The 21,200-nt window shown below is 42.9% G+C and overlaps 1 protein-coding gene across 17 annotated transcripts in view; it reads left to right on the plus strand.

Moving 5' to 3' along the window:
* The window catches only part of CAMK2G (calcium/calmodulin dependent protein kinase II gamma), a 289,929-nt gene that overhangs the window by 165,527 nt on the left and 103,202 nt on the right, over window positions 1-21,200 (plus strand). For all 17 annotated transcript variants that reach the window (XM_069753267.1, XM_069753268.1, XM_069753271.1 and 14 more), the window contains exon 4: window positions 17,243-17,297. In XM_069753267.1, coding sequence (XP_069609368.1) covers window positions 17,243-17,297 — 55 coding nt within the window. The remainder of the gene's footprint in view (window positions 1-17,242; window positions 17,298-21,200) is intronic.

Genomic DNA, 21,200 nt, shown 5'->3' on the forward strand with positions numbered 1-21,200 from the left:
AAAACCTGATTACTGTAAGTAGAATCAATTTTTGTTAATGCCCTAAACTTTTATCAGCATGCACAAGAGACAAACGTACACTGACAAAAACACAGTTAAGAAAGACTAAAGGTACCGTCACACATAACGATATCGTTAACGATATCGTTGCTTTTTGTGATGTAGCAACGATATCGTTAAGGAAATCGTTATGTGTGACAGCGACCAACGATCAGGCCCCTGCTGGGAGATGGTTGGTCGCTGAGGAAAGTCCAGCACTTTATTTGGTCGCTGGATCTCCCTGCAGACATCGCTGGATCGGCGTGTGTGACACCGATACAGCGATGTCTTCACTGGTAACCAGGGTAAACATCGGGTTACTAAGCGCAGGGCCGTGCTTAGTAACCCGATGTTTACCCTGGTTACCAGCGTAAACGTGAAAAAAACAAACACTACATACTTACCTTCAGCTGTCTGTCCCCGGCGCACTGCTTCTCTGCACTCCTCCTGCATCCTGTGTCAGCGCCGGCCAGCCGGAAAGCACAGCGGTGACGTCACCGCTCTGCTTTCCGGCTGACCGGTGCTGACAGTGCAGAGAAGCAGAGCGCCGGGGACAGACAGCGGTAGGTAAGTATGTAGTGTTTGTTTTTTTTTAACGTTTACGCTGGTAACCATGGTAAACATCGGGTTACTAAGCGCGGCCCTGTGCTTAGTAACCCGATGTTTACCCTGGTTACCGGGGACCTCGGGATCGTTGGACGCTGGAGAGCTGTCTGTGTTACAGCTCTCCAGCGACCAAACAGCGACGCTGCAGCGATCGACATCGTTGTCAGTATCGCTGCAGCGTCGCTTAGTGTGACGGTACCCTAAGCAAAACCTGCTTTTTTTCAGGCAGGTTTTTTACTGCCAAGAGTGCAGGTTTTGACTTTGGAAAAAAAAAAAGTGCCAGAAAATAGCAACATGTGAACAAAGCCTTTTTTGATGGTTCAGTAGAAAAGATAGGATGCGAGTCACTCCATTGCTGCCAATGTACATGTGGATTTCTATAAATATATTTATACTTCTTTCAGACTTATAAGATTTTTTTTTTTTATCAGCCTGAAAAAGACAGCACGTGGATGGCTACTGAACAACGTCCTCTTTTTTTTTTTTTTTTCTACGGACCCACAGATTTGCATTGCTGATTCTTCTTGACCCCAAGATCAATATATCAATATCATACATGTCTCTGTCATTTTGCATAGATCACTCGGTCCAAGGAAAATGTCTAGCATGTGAAAAGGCCATAGACTATCATAGGTATGAGTGCAATGTCTCCAAGGGTGCCTTAACCCTGCTGAGGAACCATGAAAAAAATCACTGCTTTGGTACCATGGGGTCTATATGACCCCAGGCTCAAAATCGTCATATTTCATTAGAATGGACATGCTGGCTGTTCAGAATAATCAAGTTTTATTCTGTCATTTCAGAACACAGTTATGAAATTAAACGTAACTTTGAAGTGATTTGTCATCATCAAACAGAAACTGAAATTTATACCAAACGTTTTACTAATAACTAACAGTATTCAAATTCAATAAAAAAATTCACAATAACTGCAACTGTGTGGATTTTAGTAAAAACATAATGACAAGGAATGATCTGGCAATAAATTTAGCCCTTGCATTTCACTGCACGTCATAGCGCCATGTTCTTCACCAATGAACGTCTTGCAGTCATTGCACTATGAGTATCGACATCACTAGAAGCATCCAAAGCTGCCAATATTTCATCAGGAGTCATCACAGTTTATCTAGCCATTGTTTACTTACAGTTATATTAAAAAACTGTGAATAAACAGAAAATATTAAAAAAAAAGTCAGACAATAAAGGTACTATGGGGTTAGGAGAGTCCCAAACACAGAAAATTGAAATTAACTTAGAAACAAAATTGAAAAGCAGATTCAAAGTATCATCAACATAAGAAGAAATATGTTACTTGAAAATACATAGAAGGTTACTGTCTGAGATTGACCAGTTTTAGAAATATTTCAATTTATTCAGCTCTGGGGTCTATATGACCCCATGGTTCCACAGCAGGGTTAAACATTTCAGAATTTTGTCTTTTAAATGTAACCTGTCGCTTTCCAAAATGCAGATTAATAGACTTACAAAGCAGCCTGGTTGCTGCACTGAATTCCCGGTTACTGGGAGGAAATAAGCTTTATTCCTCTCAGCAGCCTTTGGCTTTCAGTCATACAGGCACGGCTCAGTATATAGTGAGTGGCAGCTGTAAACGCGCCCCAGGCACTGACTGATAGCCAGCTCAGCAGTACAAAGCCAGCTGTCAGTCAGTGCCGGGGGAGTGGGTACATGCTCCCTCACTAAGTACTGATCGGTGACTGAAACCGCGCCAACTGTCCCTTTATGACTGAAATCCGGAGGCTGCAAAGAGGAATAAAGTTAATTTCCTCTCTGTAGCCGCCGCGTGGCTTTAGAACACTATTGAACTTCAGATTAACCCCATATCTGCAGGTTAATAGCATTTTGGGAAGTGATGGGTGCCCTTTAAAGAGGGTGTTACAAGGGAGCACCAAATTGTGTCTGGCTACTGTGCAACATTCTGTTCTATAAAAGTAAAGCAAGACACAATAGACAACTTGACTGCTTGTACGAAATGCTAAATTTGGTGTCTAAAATATAACAGGAAACTAGTTTTACTTCCCCCTCAGTTGCAATGACACACGTAGCAAGAGAATTAAAAATAAGATAAACCGCTTACGTTGCCTTCAACTGGTGTTAGGCTTGTTTTATATGAAGATTTTTAGCCAATGTCAGGGATGGTTCAGCATGATAGAAAGGTCCTACCTCTATGTACGTGATACATCTGTGATTTCTCTCATAGGTAACACGGACCATTATTCATCAGTGTTTTGGATCTGATTTTCAGTGTTTGGTCTGCTTCAGTTCTTACCATCAGTCTTTTATCAGTGATTTCCACTGAGAAAAAAAAAACAAATTGCAAAGCTTCTCCTGTCCTTGTTTTCAGACACATGGTCCACAAAAATACCGCTATGGGAAAGCCCCATAAACTGTAATGGGCACATGTTCCCAGCACCCCTTGTATTTCCAGTATTAGTTCAGATATTCAGGGTGCTAGCAGTGTGATCAGCCTTTTTTTTACATCAGCACCCTGCTAGCTCTAGTATTAGGGTATGTGCACACGTTGCGGATTTACCTGCGGAATTTTCTGTGCTGATTCTGCATCTCTTGGCAGAAAACACAGGTCAAAATCTACTCCTTTTTTAATGCGGATTTTGTGCATTTTTGTTGCGGATTTCATGCGTTTTTACCCCTGCGGATTTCTATTATAGAATGGGTGCAGAAACGCTGCAGATCCGCACAAAGAATTCACATGCTCCTTCTTTTAATCTGCTGCGTTTTCTGTTCAGAATTTTCCGCACCATTAGCACAGCATTTTTTTTGCCATTGATTTACATTGTACTGTAAATCACTTGCGGATCTGCAGCGTTTCTGCGCGGAAAAAAACGCTGCGGATTCACAGGAAATCTGCAACGTGTGCACATAGCCTTAGATCAGATAGACAGGGTGGTCAGCAGTGTGAGCAGCCTCTTCTTACATCAGTACCCTGGTATCTCCAGTATTAGATCATATAGACAGAGTGGTCAGCAGTGTGAGCAGCCTCTTCTAATACTAGAGCTACCAGGTGAGCTGATGTAAGATTAGATAGAGTGGTCAGTAGTGTGAGCAGCCTCTTCTTACGTCAGCTCACCTGGTAGCTCTAGTATTAGATCAGATAGACAGAGTGGTCAGCAGTGTGAGCAGCCTCTTCTTACGTCAGCTCACCTGGTAGCTCTAGTATTAGATCAGATAGACAGAGTGGTCAGCAGTGTGAGCAGTCTCTTCTTACGTCAGCTCACCTGGTAGCTCTAGTATTAGATTAGATAGACAGAGTGGTCAGTAGTGTGAGCAGCCTCTTCTTACGTCAGCTCACCTGGTAGCTCTAGTATTAGATCAGATAGACAGAGTGGTCAGTAGTGTGAGCAGCCTCTTCTTACATCAGCTCACCTGGTAGCTCTAGTATTAGATCAGATAGAGTGGTCAGCAGTGTGAGCAGCCTCTTCTTAAATCAGCTCACCTGGTAGCTCTAGTATTAGATCAGATAGACAGAGTGGTCAGCAGTGTGAGCAGCCTCTTCTTACATCAGCTCACCTGGTAGCTCTAGTATTAGATCAGATAGAGTGGTCAGCAGTGTGAGCAGCCTCTTCTTACATCAGCTCCTCTGGTATGTCCAGTATTGGATCTGATAGAGGTTCTGAAGTAAGAAGATTCTGCTCACACTGCTATCCACCCTGTCTTTTTCAATGCTGACTCGCTACTGTGACCTGGGTATAGCTTGACGGTACATGGTATAGGTTATTTCCAGGTCATGACAGTGGAGCATCCTACTGCACAAATTCATGGGAACGTCTCCTATTGACATTCTAATGCAGGTTTATCTCAGTACAACAAGGTTGCGCACATTTTAATGTGGTATCTAGCTTGTCCTAGCCATATTAATGAGCTCTTGATTACGTCGCCCCAACAATATTTTTTTCTATCCTGAAGTTCTTAAGATCACTCTGTTGGCAAAGAAAGCGGAGTTTGAATTTATTATGGTTTTTAATTTCAAGTTCTTAATTAAAATATTGGGTCTCATTGGGCCCTTGAGCAGCTGTTGAAATATTCCAAAGGAACCTGTGAACAGCAGGGCTGAGATAGACTGTTCCCATCAGGAGCAAGTTTGGAAAGCACTACATTGACATGTTGGGAGGTAGTTAGTTCTGTCAAAAACTTGAAGGCAGACCGTATTGAGGTTTTGCAGTATAGAATAGCTCTGAATAGCATCTGACTAGCAAATAGAGTTGTCAATCAGATGGAAAAACCACCACAAACATTATACTCAACCACATCGTGTTCGGGTTAGTATGGGATTTTTGACACGCAACATCAAGAGGTTGCCGGCATTTTACATGTGTTAAATGCTGCTGTCTAAGACGAACAGTAACATTTAAGGAGTTGGCTCTGATCGCCGCGTTTCAAGTTGGATTTCGGCTGTATAAAATAGCTGGCATCCCCCGTGTATGTTCCTTAGCCCACTCCATACAGAGGCACCTGACATAGGATATACCAGTACACCCTATGTCTTGAAGGGGTTAACAAATATGCTGCTGCAAATTCCGCACTCAAATCTGTGTATGTTATACACTGCAAAGGCTGACATTCGCAATACAAGTCAGTTAACGTGTGGAAATTTCCACAATGTGTACACTCATTTTTTGAGTTCTCTAATTTTCTCACACTGTATTACACTACAGAATTTCTGTCCACAAATTTGCACGCTCCAGGTATGCACCAGATACGCACAGTGCATGCACCTACCCTTACGTTACTTTCAGGTACAGCCCCAATTTTTTGTATTTGCAAAATTTCACAATTTTCACTGGCTGATTACTTGAATGAATATCTATCTCCTCCAGAGTAGTAATATTCCCCCCCCGACGCTGTAACAGCTGGAGAGCCACAAGTCGAATAGATACATCCGTAAACCTGTATCTGGTCCCAATTGAATTTTTGCTCCTAAAATCCGGATGAGACCTTGCTGTGGCAATATTTTGCTGGGTGGTACCCAACTGGATGAGACCGCTAAGTGATCTTGTGACATACACAGTAAAGCCGGCCAAGATTATCAGGTTGTTAGAAAATCTGGTGGGTTTCAGAGATGAGAGCCAAGATTAAACTGTATTCTCTCTCCCTGCGTTTCAGATGTCCTCGTTTTTCTATTTCTTTTCTTGAGTATTTGTCATTTTGACGTGACTGTTATTTATTGTCTAATGGCTTTTGAGTCTTCCGCTGTAGAGCAAGATAAGCTTCTATCCTCTCCTAATTAGAGCAGGGCTGGATACTGGAGTAAATCAATTAATCTCTACGTCAGAGCTGTAATCTCCAGTCCTTGTGGTTTGGAAGTATATCACCCAGCAGTTCTCCTTCATCCAAAAAGATGTTTAAATCCCTGACTCAGTGAAGCAGATGGATGAACAGAGCAAAGAAAATATTTCAGATCACAAGCCGTGTAAATCTCTGATGTAGGGGGTCGATGTAACTGGGACCAATAAATAAATCAATCTATACATACATAATTGTACAATTGAACATATATAATGTCATGGTTTAGCATGGTGTTTATGATTAGATTACCATATGTTTTCATTAGTTTATATGGTGTGTGTGTGTGTACACTTTAGTTTTTAGTGGAGAAAATTCTGCTGCAAATCCTGAAAGTGTTGGCTGGAAAACCGCACAGACTGTTAGCCGAACCTATCAATATCGTTAGGTTCAGCCAACAGTCATTTAATTATTACAGCTATAAAGACCCTCTGGCAATCAGCTGACCACAAGTTGTACCACAGCAAATATCTGTGATTTGGCAGGAAAACTGGGAGCAAATATTCAATTCACCTACAACTTCACCATAAGCAAAATTAAGCCTGGATAATATTTATAATATATATACACCACGCCTGGGTACCACATTATGATCGTGTGCAGAACACATGCTAAACTGGGATTTAAAGGGACACTGTCACCTGAATTTGGAGGGAACAATCTTCAGCCATGGAGGCGGGGTTTTTGGGTGTTTGATTCACCCTTTCCTTACCCGCTGGCTGCATGCAGGCTGCAATATTAGATTGAAGTTCATTCTCTGTCCTCCGTAGTACACGCCTGCACAGGGCAATCTTGCATTGTGCAGGCATGTACTACGGAGGACAGAAAATGAACTTTAATCCAATATTGCAGCCAGCATGCAGCTGGCGGGTAAGGAAAGGGTGAATCAAAAACCCCAAAACCCCGCCTCCATGGCTGAAGATTGTTCCCTCCAAATTCAGGTGACAGTGTCCCTTTAAATCCCAGTTTAGCATGTGTTCTGCACACGATCATAATGTCGTACCCAGGCGTGGTGTATATATATTATAAATATTATCCAGGCTTAATTTTGCTTATGGTGAAGTTGTAGGTGAATTGAATATTTGCTCCCAGTTTTCCTGCCAAATCACAGATATTTGCTGTGGTACAACTTGTGGTCAGCTGATTGCCAGAGGGTCTTTATAGCTGTAATAATTAAATGACTGTTGGCTGAACCTAACGATATTGATGGGTTCGGCTAACAGTCTGTGTATGAGGTCCTCTCGATAGATGATGTCTGAGACAGAAGGATCAGACATGTCCGATTTTGTCGTTTTGTTCTCTTAAGCGGTAGCTGAGCAGAGATGTTTGGTAGCGGCTCTCTCATGGAGAACGCAGGGCACTACTGTGTATGGGACATTCAGGAAAGATAACGGTTTCTATGGGTGAAAAAACGGTGCAAAAACGCTGAAATAAGTGGCATGCTGCAGTTTTCCAGTTCCAGTATTTATAAGGCAAAAGCAGGTGAGGAACAATCTGAGGAAAAGTAGAATAGAGACCCGTCACCACTTCTGCATTTATCACCCACTCCTGGTTTTGGCTTACAAATTCTGATGTGAAATACTGACCAAATGCTGAGCGTGTGAACGTGGCCTTCCTCTGTACAAGGTTCAGTGACTGTGCACCATGAGACATGTCTATCTACTCACTTCCACGGGAATTGATGGCTCGGCGAAGTCCCGCAGAAGAGTAAGGCTTCTTTCACACTTGCGTCGGTACGCGGCCGTCGCTAAGCGTCGGCGCGGCGTACCGACATATGTTGTACAAATTCAGCACAACGTCGGCAGCGGATGCAGTTTTTCAACGCATCCGCTGCCCGTTCTAAAGTCCCGGGGAAGAGGGGGCGAAGTTCCTGCTGCGCATGCGCGGTAGGAAATGCAGGATGCGACGTACAAAAAAACGTTCCCTTGAATGTTTTTTCGTGACAACTGTCCGCCCAAACACGACGGATCCAGTGCACGATGGATCCATCGGCAATACAAATCTATGGGAAAAAAAGCATCCTCCGGGCACATTTGCAGGATGCGTTTTTCCCAAAATGACGCATTGCGACAGAGGCCAAACGACGCAAGTGTGAAAGTAGCCTAAGTAGCAGAGGTTATGCATTTGTACGACCACTGCATTCACAAAGGGACTTAGAACCCCCATTCTCATTATCCCAGCTGTTGGACCCCCGGTGATCATACCTAGAGTTACTCTATTGTGTGCCTTTTGGGGACTTTGTTACACCAAGCATTCAAGTCTGATTCCTTTATAGATGCAAGATAATTGTCCCATTAATCAAAGATCACGGCGATGTATGGTGGTGTCGCACCCATATCATATACTTGGCTGGTCTGTTTCTACACTCATTCCTTATTCCTGTTATTATCCAGCACTAATAAAGACGTACATTAAATCACGGTAGGAATATTCTATTTTTGCATTTTTTTTCCTTTTATAGCTGGATGTCAGGAATATATGCAGATGGGAGTTGATAATTGCGTTATAGGTGCGGGTGATTCTGTGCTCTGTAATGGGATACTCTGTGATTCCATTAGAAACAGGTAATTTTTGGACAGATGGCAGAATCCGCTTCATTTACTAAGAAGCAAGAACCTGCGCCCTACAACCCACCAATTGTTGATGCAAACAACTTCATTCGGGAGCAGCAGATGAGAATTCCCGGCTCATGTTCTTCTCCCTGTGGTTTAGTGATACGGCTTTAGACATGGCCAATGAGACATCATGTTGGAGGAAGCAAGCGTATCTAATTTAATGACCCACGCTCATGGCTATTGAAGAGCTCTACTGGATTTCACTGTGGAATGATTTGGGATCATACAGCAGTCTAGAATTGAAGAGATGCTTGTTGCTACGACAACAGCTATTAAGTTCAAAAAGTATTGACTGTTGTCATGGCAACAGAGGTCCCACTCTCACTGGCCCTAAGCAGATTGAGTTGGCGATATAACAAACTACAAAGCGGTCTCTATTTTCAATCATGGCATTAATTTGCTTTGTGTTGGTCAAGTAATGCATTTCAGATGACAAACTCATTTTGTTTTTTAGATTGGTAAATGAACTCTTGACTTTCTTTTCGTCAAATCAGCTTGAATCTCTTATTTAAAAGAAAAATAAATAATCTAGTGTGCTTTTTCATATTATGTAACTGCACTGCATTCCAGTCTTCTTTCTTCTGAGCAGTAGAGCTATAAACGATAGCGTTTCCCAATATGTATATTATGGGCAAATAGATTGAGGTATTTGTGAATTTATAGGAACATGCCCCTACATCATGCTGCTCTCGAAATCACAAAAATCCAAAGTCAGATTCCTTTTGGAACATAAAATAATCATACAAAGTCATAAATCTGGGCTCTTTTATTCATTTAATTTTCATAGGAGTTCAGTTGATCTATTAGAATATTTTTATAGTGTGGGAAAGAACAAGGGGAGCTGGGAGAAGCCCACATAGGGAAAACATATGCTTTCTGCATTTGGTCTTGATCCGACTCAAATCCATTATGGCAGTTCTGAGTGGCAATAACTCCAGTGCTTTGGACCTTCTCTATAGTACTAGCTCTAGTGATGAGCGAGCATGCTCGGATATCGTGTTATCTTCGGCATGCTCGATTCATATGTTCCCGCAGGGAATCGATCACGCCCGACCTAATCGGATAACACCCAAGCGTGCTCAATGATTACTAGTAGTGACAGATTTTTAAAGCACCTTGAACACATTGAGACGAAGCTATGCAACATAGATTATGAATACAATTATTCATAACTTATTGTGGCGCAATTAAAGAGTCTATAGTTAAGTATTCCTTACCGTAGGTGAATATTTTTTAATTTAGTAAAATAATAGTTCAAACCAATCATGGGCACATACCTCACCCACTTAAATGTAATTTTTTTCCATTTACCTACACCTTTCTCTGGCTCCCATTATGTTAGAGCTGTCATTATAGGAAGACTAGATGGTGGCCCGATTCTAACGCATCGGGTATTCTAGAATTTGCATGTCCACATATTATATTGGCCAGCCATTTAGTATATTGGCCAGCCATTTAGTATATTGCCCAGCCACGTAGTATATTGCCCAGCCACGTAGTATATTGCCCAGCCACGTAGTATATTGCCCAGCCACGTAGTATATTGCCCAGCCACGTAGTATATTGCCCAGCCACGTAGTATATGGCACAGCTCACGTAGTATATACTCACCTTCCGTCCGCAGCTGTCACCGCCGCATGTGCTGCGCTGTTTGCTGCTGTCGCAGCCGTCATCAATAACCGCGGCCGTTATCACTGACTGCGGCCGCAAATTTAGTCCCCGGCTTTTGCCGGCAGTAGGCCCAACAGCGCCCATGGTCCCGGCCGGCTCCGCCTTCCTCATGGCGACTCCGCCTCCTTTGCAGTGCTTCTGGCCGGGCCCGTACTGGCTGGCCGCGACTCGCGGCCGGTAATTTAGTCCCCGACTTTTTGGCGAGGTAGGCCCAACAGCGTCCATGGTCCTGGCCGTCTCCGCCCTCCTCATGGAGACTCCGCCCCCTTTGCAGCGCTTCTGGCCAGCTCTGCATACATCCTGGCCTCCCCTGCCCTTTTGTGTACGCCCACTGGCTGGCCGCGACCAATGAATATCCGGGACAGACAGACAGACGGAATGACCCTTAGACAATTATATAGTAGACTAGATTGTGGCCCGATTCTAACGCATCGGGTATTCTAGAATATGCATGTCCCCGTAGTATATGGACAATGATGATTCCAGAATTCGCGGCAGACTGTGCCCGTCGCTGATTGGTCGAGGCAACCTTTATGACATCATCGTCGCCATGGCAACCATTATGACATCTATGTCGATACTGTGCCCGTCGCTGATTGGTCGAGGCCTGGCGGCCTCGACCAATCAGACGCGGGATATCTACGTCCTTTATGACATCATCGTCGCTGTGCCTGTCGCTGATTGTTCGAGGCCGCCAGGCCAATCAGAGACGCGGGATTTCTACGTCGATGCTGTGCCCATCGCTGATTGGTCGAGGCCTGGCGGCATCGACCAATCAGAGACGCGGGATTTCCAGGACAGACAGACAGACAGACAGACGGAAAATCCCTTAGACAATTATATATATAGATGGGGAGCTGAGGTAGGTGGGAATGTGCACTGAACTGTTTAGCGGAGAACCTGTGCTTGGCTTGAACAGTCATTTTGTGCAGGTAGATTCTCTATCCAGAGAAGAGATGAAAAGGTTTTCCATCTCCTGCTAAAATATCACTTTTATTCCATATCAAATGTTAAAATATCATCCAAAATGGTGAGACAGAAAGCGAAGCTTTTGGAACGTAAACCAACGTTCTTTGTCAAAGAATGTTGGAAACGTGTCACTTTTCTAGCTCACCATTCTGGATGATATTTTACCATTTGGTATGGAATAAAAGTGACATTCTAGCAGGACCTGGAAAACCTTTTCATCTTTTTTTTTTGCTGCTTTTAATAGCAATCTGCTTCTTTCATAGAAGCCGAAAGGAGGGAAAAAAGCACTAAAAAAAAAATGCCAGTTTTGCCACTTTTTAAACACATAGTGGGCATGAGCTTTCATGAAATCATTCATTATTCTTGAACGGTTAAACACACTAGATTTTCTCCATGCAAATATGCAATGGAACAAGTGCAGTATTACTCAACGTGGGAACATAACCTAATCGACAGCTCTCAACAGTGTCGACCCGTCATCAAATTTCAGATAGTAGAATAAATGTATCGTACTACAAAAAAATGAGAGAAAAAAATGAAAAAGGGAACACATTTTAGAATTAAATTACCGTAACAGGTTCACAAATACACTGTGGTCAATACAGACAGCTATACATACACTATGCGTCAGCACACTGCGATTAATTAACTCCCACATTTAACTTTTTTTTTTCATTAAAAAGTGCAAAAACCATCCAACCACTTCCATATTTAGATGAGAGAAGTATGTCAATAATTTATATAACATATCCTCAAAGGAGTTGTACCAAGTTTTGAAGTTATTCCTTATTCCTACTGCCAGTAACCCCAACAATTCTGATAGCCATAATTTTGAAATCCCTTTTGTGATTGGAGTAGTGGTCAATCGTGCACACCGCCACTCCAGCCATTGTTAATGGGAGTGTTCAAGACCAGATGAACGCTTTAACGCTTTATTCGTCTATCTTTGGCACTCTCATGAGAATTAATGGGTTAGCAGTGTGCATGAAAGATCTTTGAACAAATTATTAAAAAACTTGTATGTAAGTACCTGGATAAGAATGAAGTGATTAACCAGAGTCAGCATGGGTTCGTAACTAATAAGTCATGTCAGACTAACTTATTTTCTTCTGTGACAGAATCACTGACTGGGTGGATCAGGGAAATGCTGACTTCAGAAAAGCATTTGACAAAGTTTCTCACACCATCCTTATTGAAAAAATGACTAAGTATGGAACGGACATGGCAACTGTTAGGTGGATTCATAACGGTCTTAGTGATCAGAACCAAAGAGTGGTCGTAAATGGCTGCACATCCAGTTGGAAGAATGTGGGGTACCACAGGGATCTGTCCTGGGCCCTGTATTATTCAGCATCTTTATCAATGATTTAGATGAAATAATTGAGAGTACATTGATTAAATTTGCCGGTGGCACAAAGCTAGGAGGGATAGCTAATACTAGAGAAGAGAAAGAGATAGGATTCAAAAAGATATAAATAAACTGGAGCAGTGAGCAGCAACTAACAGAATGTCTTGTAACAGGGAAAAATGCAAAGTATTACATCTGGGCAATAAAAATGAAAAAAGCATACACAGAATGGGAGGAATCGGGCTAAGCAACAGCACATGTGAAAAAGACTTGGATATACTAATAGATCATAAACTGAACATGAGTCAACAGTGTTATGCAGCAGCAAAAAAAGGCAAATGCAATTCTGGGATGTATTAACAGAAGCATACAGTCTAGATCACGTGAAGTCATTATTGCCCTCTACTCCTCTTTGGTCAAGCCTCATCTGGAATACTGTGTCCAGTTTTGGGCACCACATTTTAAAAAAGACATCAACAAACTGGAGAAGAGCGACCAGAATGGTGACCAGTCTGCAAACATGTCCATTGAGGAACTGTTAGAGGATTTTGGAATGTTTAGGTTGCAAAAGAGAAGACTGAGAGGAGACTTAATAGCTGTCTACAAATATCTCAAGGGCTGTCACATTGTAGAAGGATCATCTTTATTCTCATTTGCACAATGAAAGACTAGACGCAATGGGATGAAACTGAATGGGAGGAGACACAGATTAGATATTAGAAAAAAACTCTTTGACAGGGTGATCAATGAGTGGAACAGGCTGCCACGAGAGGTGGTGAGTTCTCCTTCCATGGAAGTCTTCAAACAGAGACTGGACAGCCATCTGTCTGGGATGATTTATTGAATCCTGCTTTGAGCAGGGGTTTGGACCACAAGACCCAGGAGGTCCCTTCCAACTCTACCATTTTATGATTGACCCCCCACTCCATTCACACTGGGCTCTTTAGAAACCCAGTTCTTGGAAGGGGGGGGGGGTCCCAGTGGTCAAACCCCCAGCAATCAGTAAGTTATTCCCTACGGTATGGGTAGGGGATAACTTCTAAACTTTGTACAACCCCTTTATTTCAGTGACTGCTTCCTGTATGGTTAACTGCAATCTGATCCAATTTCTGTAAAATGAATGTTAGACAAAGTAGATGATGCCTTCTCAACTAGGTAATTATCTCTTTTTAACAACTTATTAGCTGCTCTAGTTGTTGATTACACCTTTTGGGTGACAACCATCAATAAAGGACAGCATGCTAAATACTGTAGCTTCTAAGTACTAGAAAGCTATAATACTCTCATCACTGGGGAGTCGTTACATGTAATAGCCTCACAACTCCACAGTCATCTAAGAAATAATTGCCTTTCAGTTCTGTAGGTGCCACTCACACTTTCATAAGATACTAAACAGAGCTGTTGTAGAACTTCTCAGAACCTAGGTACAATCTAGACCAGGGGTCTTAAACTCAGCTGTGTTTTGGCAGACCGTCGTCACGAAAAAACGTTCAAGGGAACGTTTTTTTGTACGTCACATCTGCCATTTTCTACCGCTCATGCGCTGCCGGAACTCCGCCCCCTCCTCCCCGGACTTCAGAATGGGCAGCGGATGCGTTGAAAAACTGGATCCGCAGCCCACGTCGTGCAAAAATTTCACAACGTGAGTCTGTACGTCGGCCCGACGCTTAGCGACGGACCCGTACCAACGCTAGTGTGAAAGTAGCCAAGTGGTGACGCCCCCTATTGGTTAGTCGGACAAAGACCTCATTATGCTGTCAGTGTAAGATGTGCAGATTCTATCCGTATTTTTCACTGCTACAACAGGAGTTTTCTAGGTTTGTCATGTCATACAAGTGAACTGAGTGAGACTGGCCAGAAGTTGCATATCTTTTACCTGTGGTCACATGGCGGCCTTCTCCCACCGCCGGTGTCGGAGAATCCGGACAACGCCCCTTGCACATGATGTGGAGATTCAGAAGTCTGCAGTCACAGGCTATTAAATGACTGTCGATCGGCTTTATACACTGCTCAAAAAAATAAAGGGAACACTAAAATCCCACATCCTAAATATCACTGAATGAAATATTCCAGTTGTAAATCTTTATTCATTATATAGTGGAATGTTTTGAGAACAATAAAACCTAAAAATTATCAAATTAAATCACAACTAATATCCCACGGAGGTCTGGAGTTGGAATTATGCTCAAAATCAAAGTGGAAAATGAAGTTACAGGCTGATCCAACTTAAGTGGAAATGCCTCAAGACAAGGAAATGATGCTCAGTAATGTGTGTGGCATCCAGTGACCAAAATACCAGCCAGAAAGCACTGGTACTGAGATGTGGTCTGTGGTCCCCACCTGCAGAACCACTACTTTATTGTATGTCTTGATAATTGCCAATAATTTCCATCTGTTGTCTATTCCATTTGCACAGCAGCATGTGAAATTGATTGTCAAACAGTGTTGCTTCCACTGCGGACAGTTTGATTTCACAGAAGTTTGATTTACTTGGAGTTATATTCTGTTTAAGTGTTCCCTTTATTTTTTTGAGCAGTGTATAACCAGTCGGCAGTCGTTTAATTGTGGCAATTGTTTACTATCAATACCTCCTTAGATCCAAGTACCTTATTGGTTCACATCTTCTTGGGAAATGTTCTCATCCCATTCTTCCTCATCTGGTCCAGAGTTCAGACGCCATGGTGACTTTGGACATCCACAGCTCTTCTCTGGTCTCCTACAGCATATTTCAACTCATTGCCCTTAAAAATAACAATATCATTATAATTACGCCTAAATAAACAATATGCACACATGCCGTGCACTAATAAGCCTTATGCTGTGCACCTGAATAAGTGCTGTATTTGTTCCACACGGTCCCCCTTATGATACATAGCCTCCACACTGTCCCCCTTATATACTATAACCACCATCCCTCCCGCAATAACACTGGCTTTTCTCATGAACAATATCTGTCAAACCATCTCCCCATACCAAGTATGTGCACTCCAAACTAAACCATGTACCTGCAATATGAACTCTAACCTCCACAGTCCACATCTTCAGTGCCCCTCCCCATGCAGCGCTTTCTCCATACAGAGCCCCCGTTTCACACCATACAGCCTCCATAATGTGCCATCATGCTATTCCTCATATACTGCGTCCTCCTTACTGTGTCCTCACACTTTTGCATACTGCCTCCCATACTGTCAATGTCGGACTGGGATGCCAAGGGTCCACCAGTAAAATTGACTCTGCTGCATGCAAATACTATATTACTCTAATTAAAAAATGTATATAATACTACATTGGTTGATTTGTTAAATGAATGATGAGATGCTGCTTCTATCTGTACATCGTGCAACAGGTGTATTGTGCCGACTACTGCCCATATAAGGGGATAAGGGGCCCGCCTGGGAATTCACCTGTTCCGCCATGGGCCAGTCCACGCCTGCATACTGTGCTCTTCCTTTGTATTACTGATTGAACGCCCCTATTCCTCCTCCACAATGGAGCACTTATCTTCTCCTTCGTCTCCACCTCCTTTGTGGTGCTCTATCACACACAGTCTGCACCCCTCTATCTCACACACCCTGCACCGCCGCATCTCACAGCCTATAACCCCACGCACCCTACTCAGTCCGCACCCCTGTATCTCACTGACGCACACACCCTGCACCGCCATATCTCACAGCCTGTACCCCCACCACTCTCTGCACCCGTCTATCTCACACACCGTGTACGCCCTTGCATTTCTATATCTCACGCACCCTACACCCCCTTTCACCTTCTATCTCACACCTCCGCACTCCTTTGTTAGTCTGGACTACTCTATACCCCACAGCCTGGTCGACCACACATCCCTTTATGAGTCCACACCCCCATAGCCCACACAGCCTGCATTCCTCTATCACATACACCTTGAACTCCCCATGTTCCCTCATTACCTCTCACAAGTTTCCCCATCTCCTCCATCGTTTCCTGTAGCGTAAAGCCGGTAGAACGGTGGCTCCGCCCTCTCGCGTCATGTCATCTCAGATCCTGCACCATTCCAATGTATTTTCTTTCCTTAGGTAGGGAGCTGATTAGTGGTCCTCTTCTCAGCTTGCATATCAAATTTCCCCTCCGCCTTAATTTTAATAGTGCCATCCCCTCAACCTGCCATCCTAGGCACCTGCGTTCCAGTGCCTAGTGGCTAATACGGCCCTGGTTGGGGGGCGGCGAGGACTGGGGTTTGGGACACACTCTTGTAGAGCTATTTAATGATTGTGACAATTTTGAACAACATGCAAATTTCTACGTTGACTACTTGGTTATTTTAATTTGCACAGCCATTCAGTATATGAATCCTTTTTCCAAGATCCTCTGTTGAGCCGTACATATGGTTTCATAGCGCAGTTGGATCTAAGCATTGGTCCTTTAATAATAACGTCTAATGGGTTCACTGATGAAAACCCTGATCATTTGTGACATGTTGGGATGGAATTGAACTGTAGAATTCTAAAGATGTTTAGATGTGATACACCTATACTGCATAGGGCAGGTTCCACAAGACAGCTGTAATTGTTAGCCGGCTGACATCTGATAATGTGAGTGTTACATAGATTAGGATGTTACTGTGGCTTGCATGTTATAAAATGTATATGCAATGTTTGTCTGCTCAAGATTCTCATTGAGATATTCCTTTTCTCCGCAGTGCGTCTCCATGACAGTATTTCAGAAGAAGGTTTTCACTATCTTGTTTTCGACCTGTAAGTATCGGATCTACTTCTAGGAAGCTTCTCCTCTCTCCTTAGTAATCTTGAGCTACATGACTTGAGTAACAAGCAGATTCAGGTGACATATTAATTGTTTTTTTTTAGCCTACCGTTTTCATTTCTCAACATGACAGATTTTGTTGATATCACTGTTGCTTACTTTAAAATCTACAATATGGACAATTACATTTTCTCTGTAAGAAATGTCACCCTGTTCACCCGCAGAGGGAACAAAAGTCAGATTACATTTGTCAGATTATATTTCTATCCCTTATTTATACAATTGTTTTATTACTCTGCATTCTATAATACCGTGATCAAAATTATTCAACCACCATTGCAAATTAAGTTTATTAGCAACATTTACAAATTGCTTTTTGTAATAAACCAAACTGAGCAACAACTATTTAAAAAGGCTTCATTGGTGGCTTGAGGTGGGCTTGGGATCAAATGCATGAATTACCTGGACTGGATAGGGGTTTGTTGGCTGTTAAATTTGATTGCGGTGTTAGATTTATTTCTGTGTCAAGAGTTTGGCCCAAAAGTTTAAGGGGAAAATGATGCAAAAAAAAGCAAAGGCATTGAAAGTTCCTAGAGATAACGTTGCAAGCAGAGTTCCCAAGTGCTGGACCTCTGAATTGTAAAGTGATGCTGAATATGTTGGCACTATATAAATAAAGATGATTATTATAGGGGTTTTCCAGGACTATTAAATTTTTTTTTTTTTTACTATGGGCCTAACAACTGACAAGTAGGTAGTTGATAACAGAGGCAACTACCTGCTTGTTCTACCCTGCACTGGCTGTGAGTGATCGCCCTTGCTCCTGCCTGCAATTCAGCTGCTCCACGTCAGCAGTGCAGCACTTTTTTCTTCCAGACTGCTCTGTTGACAGGGCATGACTGCTACTGTCATGTTGATTGACAGCTGGCTCCCCACAGTTAGGGATCAGGCTGTCAATTAGCATGACATCTGCAGTCACGCCCCATCAACAGAACAGCGCAGATCGACCTGACGTCCGTGGAATCTGCTGAGTCGCCGGCAGGAGCGGTCAGGCACAACAGGCAGATACATTTTTTTTTACTTTCATCTGAAAACAACACCTTGCACCACTGAGCAACAGTCCAGTTCTTTTTCTCCTTGGCCCAGGTAAGACGCTTCTGACGTTGTCTATTGGTCATGGGTGGCTTGACACAAGGAGTTCGAGACGTGTAGCCCATGTCCTGGATACGTCTGTGTGTGGTGGCTCTTGAAGCAATGACTCCAGCAGCAGTCCACTCCTTGTGAATCTCCCCCAAATTTTTGAATGGCCTTTTCTTCAGGATGCTTTCAAGGTTGCAGTTATCCCTGTTGCCTCTGCACCTTTTACTACCACACTTTTTCCTTCCACTCAACTTTCCATTAATACGCTTGGATACAGCACTCTTTGAACAGCCAGCTTCTTTAGCAATGGCCTTTTGTGGCTTACCCCCCTTGTGGAGTGTGTCAATGACTGCCTCCGGAACCACCTGTCAAGTCAGCAATCTTCCCCATGATTGTGGAGCCTACTGAAACAGACTAAGGGACTTTTGTAAATGCTTAGGAAGCTTTTGCAGATGATTTTTGTTATTCTTATTTACTGAAATAATGACTATTGGGTTTTCATTGGCTGTAAGCCATAATCATCAACATTAACAGAAATAAACACTTGAAATAGATCACTGTTTGTAATGACTCTATATAATGAGTTCCACTTTTCGTATTGAAGAACTGAAATCAATTAAATTTTTGATATCTAATTTTGTGAGAAGCACCTGTAGTTAACAACCATACCTTCCCCCCCCCCCCCCCTCCACACACACACAAAAAGCCAGTTCTTTATTTATATATTTCCACAATCATGGCACAAGGTGGAGTTTTTAAGAAAAGTTACTTCAGAATTATAATTTATTGTAAAATCAATTAGACATGCAGGGCAGGAGACTTGTCAGGTCTTCTTGAAGGGAACCTGACAGCTGCCCTAGCCCCTTACACTGCCACCACATATGTATGACAAGCTTTCCCTGTGTTCCAGCAAGCACTCTTTCGTGGCTTCACTATTTTAAATGAATATAAAATTACCTTTAATTAAAGCTGCACTCGAGCTATGCAAATTAATGGTTAAGTTGGGCTTTTAATTACCCCAGACTAATCCTCCCCCTTTTATGATGTATGCACACCCCTGTGGGCATCGGCGTCCTGATTTACAAGAACGTTGTTACCGCCGACTGCAGATGTCGCATCTGGCCAAGATCGACGTCATTGCTGCCTCCCCGGGTATGCGCAGTGCGCCACTGAAGCCTGGGATATGCACTCAGCTTCATTGTGCTTTCCCAGGGAGGAAGAACAGTCTTGCTCATTCCCAGTATTTGCTGGCGGTGACATTCCCACCTGCCTCACCTTTTCACTTTCCTTTACATGCCACAAATAAGTGTTCATTATGACTCTCAATCCCCATTCATTGTTTACATGTGGCCACCAGCAGAGCTCCTAACATCTGATCATTCTCGGACCCCCACCTATACCATATTGATGATTTATCCAGAGAAGCAGTCCCCAATCCTTTTTTTTTTTAAAGTGAATTTGTCAACAGGCTTTTCCTTCTCCATCTGAACTCAGCATGGTTAAGGGATAGAGACCCTGATTCCAGCGAGTGTCACTTACTTTACTGGGTGCTGTAGTTTTGATAAATTCACTGTTTTATCTGCTGAAATATACCTATTTTCTGAATGTTGCCCACACTGATTGGCAACTTACTATGTTCACATAGGCAGGAAGCTGACAATCAGTGGTGGGATTGTGGTTGGACTACCTGGCAGCAGGTTTACTAGTCCTCTAGTGATATTCTCCTGCTGATAAAACATTGATTTCATAAAATCTATGCACAGAAGTCCAGTAGGTGACGCGTGGCCAGAATCAGGGTCTCTGCCCCTACATCATGCTCATCTCAGATTAGGTAGCAGAAGCCCAGTGAATGTTGACTAAACGAGTATCAAAATCTTTGTGTTGATACCATGTAGCTGCCATCTCTCACAGGTAGCCATCAAATGAAGGTGCCTGCTGGCAATGGGGTCATGTCAGAGGAACGGTGACACCTAGATACTTGATGGAGGTGTCTTTCCTTCAGGACCTTAGTTTGCAGTTTTCTAAGTAAGGAAGTCCAGTTTAGTGACACATTTATAGTTATGTATATAACATGTTATGTCATTTATAGAAGCTTGACAAATGGCCATGCCATACTTCTAGTAAATGATTAGCCACTACTGCGTCTGCGTACCACAACTGGTCATTTATCATGGCTAATTCAGGCTATTGTCAATGAAACATAATATTACAATTTTTTATTTATATAGCGCCAACATATTCCGCAGCACTTTACAATTAAGCGTGGACATGTACAGACAATAAATTCAGTACAAGTTAAGACAATTTAAACAGTGACATTAGGGGTGAGGTCCCTGCTTACAATCTACAAGGAAATGGGGGGACACAATAGGGGAAAAGTGCTTGTTATTTCAGGTCGGGCAATTATAATAAATAGGGATTTTCATATAAAGCCGCATGATCCGGTCATCAGCCCGTGTGTTTAATAGCCAAGTATCAAGTGCAGTTATTGTGTGCATGAAATATTCCCTGATTCCATCACACACCTTTGACCAATATAAGACTTTCCTTCCTATAGTTTACAGGTTGGCCTGGATCTGACTCCGATCTTTGGCCCTGATTCTTACGTTGCTGTTAGAAACCAAAAGCTTCCACGTTTTCAGCAGAAGCCATGCTCCTTCTCCTCCATATGTCTAATGGGACACATTGTGTTTGTTTGTCTGCTGGGAAATGTTGCGGGTCCCTCCTGGGTAGTTAATGCCTACATTGAGTCGCCA

The sequence above is a fragment of the Ranitomeya imitator genome, chromosome 2 (genome assembly GCF_032444005.1).
Source record: "Ranitomeya imitator isolate aRanImi1 chromosome 2, aRanImi1.pri, whole genome shotgun sequence".
NCBI classification, from domain to species: domain Eukaryota; kingdom Metazoa; phylum Chordata; class Amphibia; order Anura; family Dendrobatidae; genus Ranitomeya; species Ranitomeya imitator.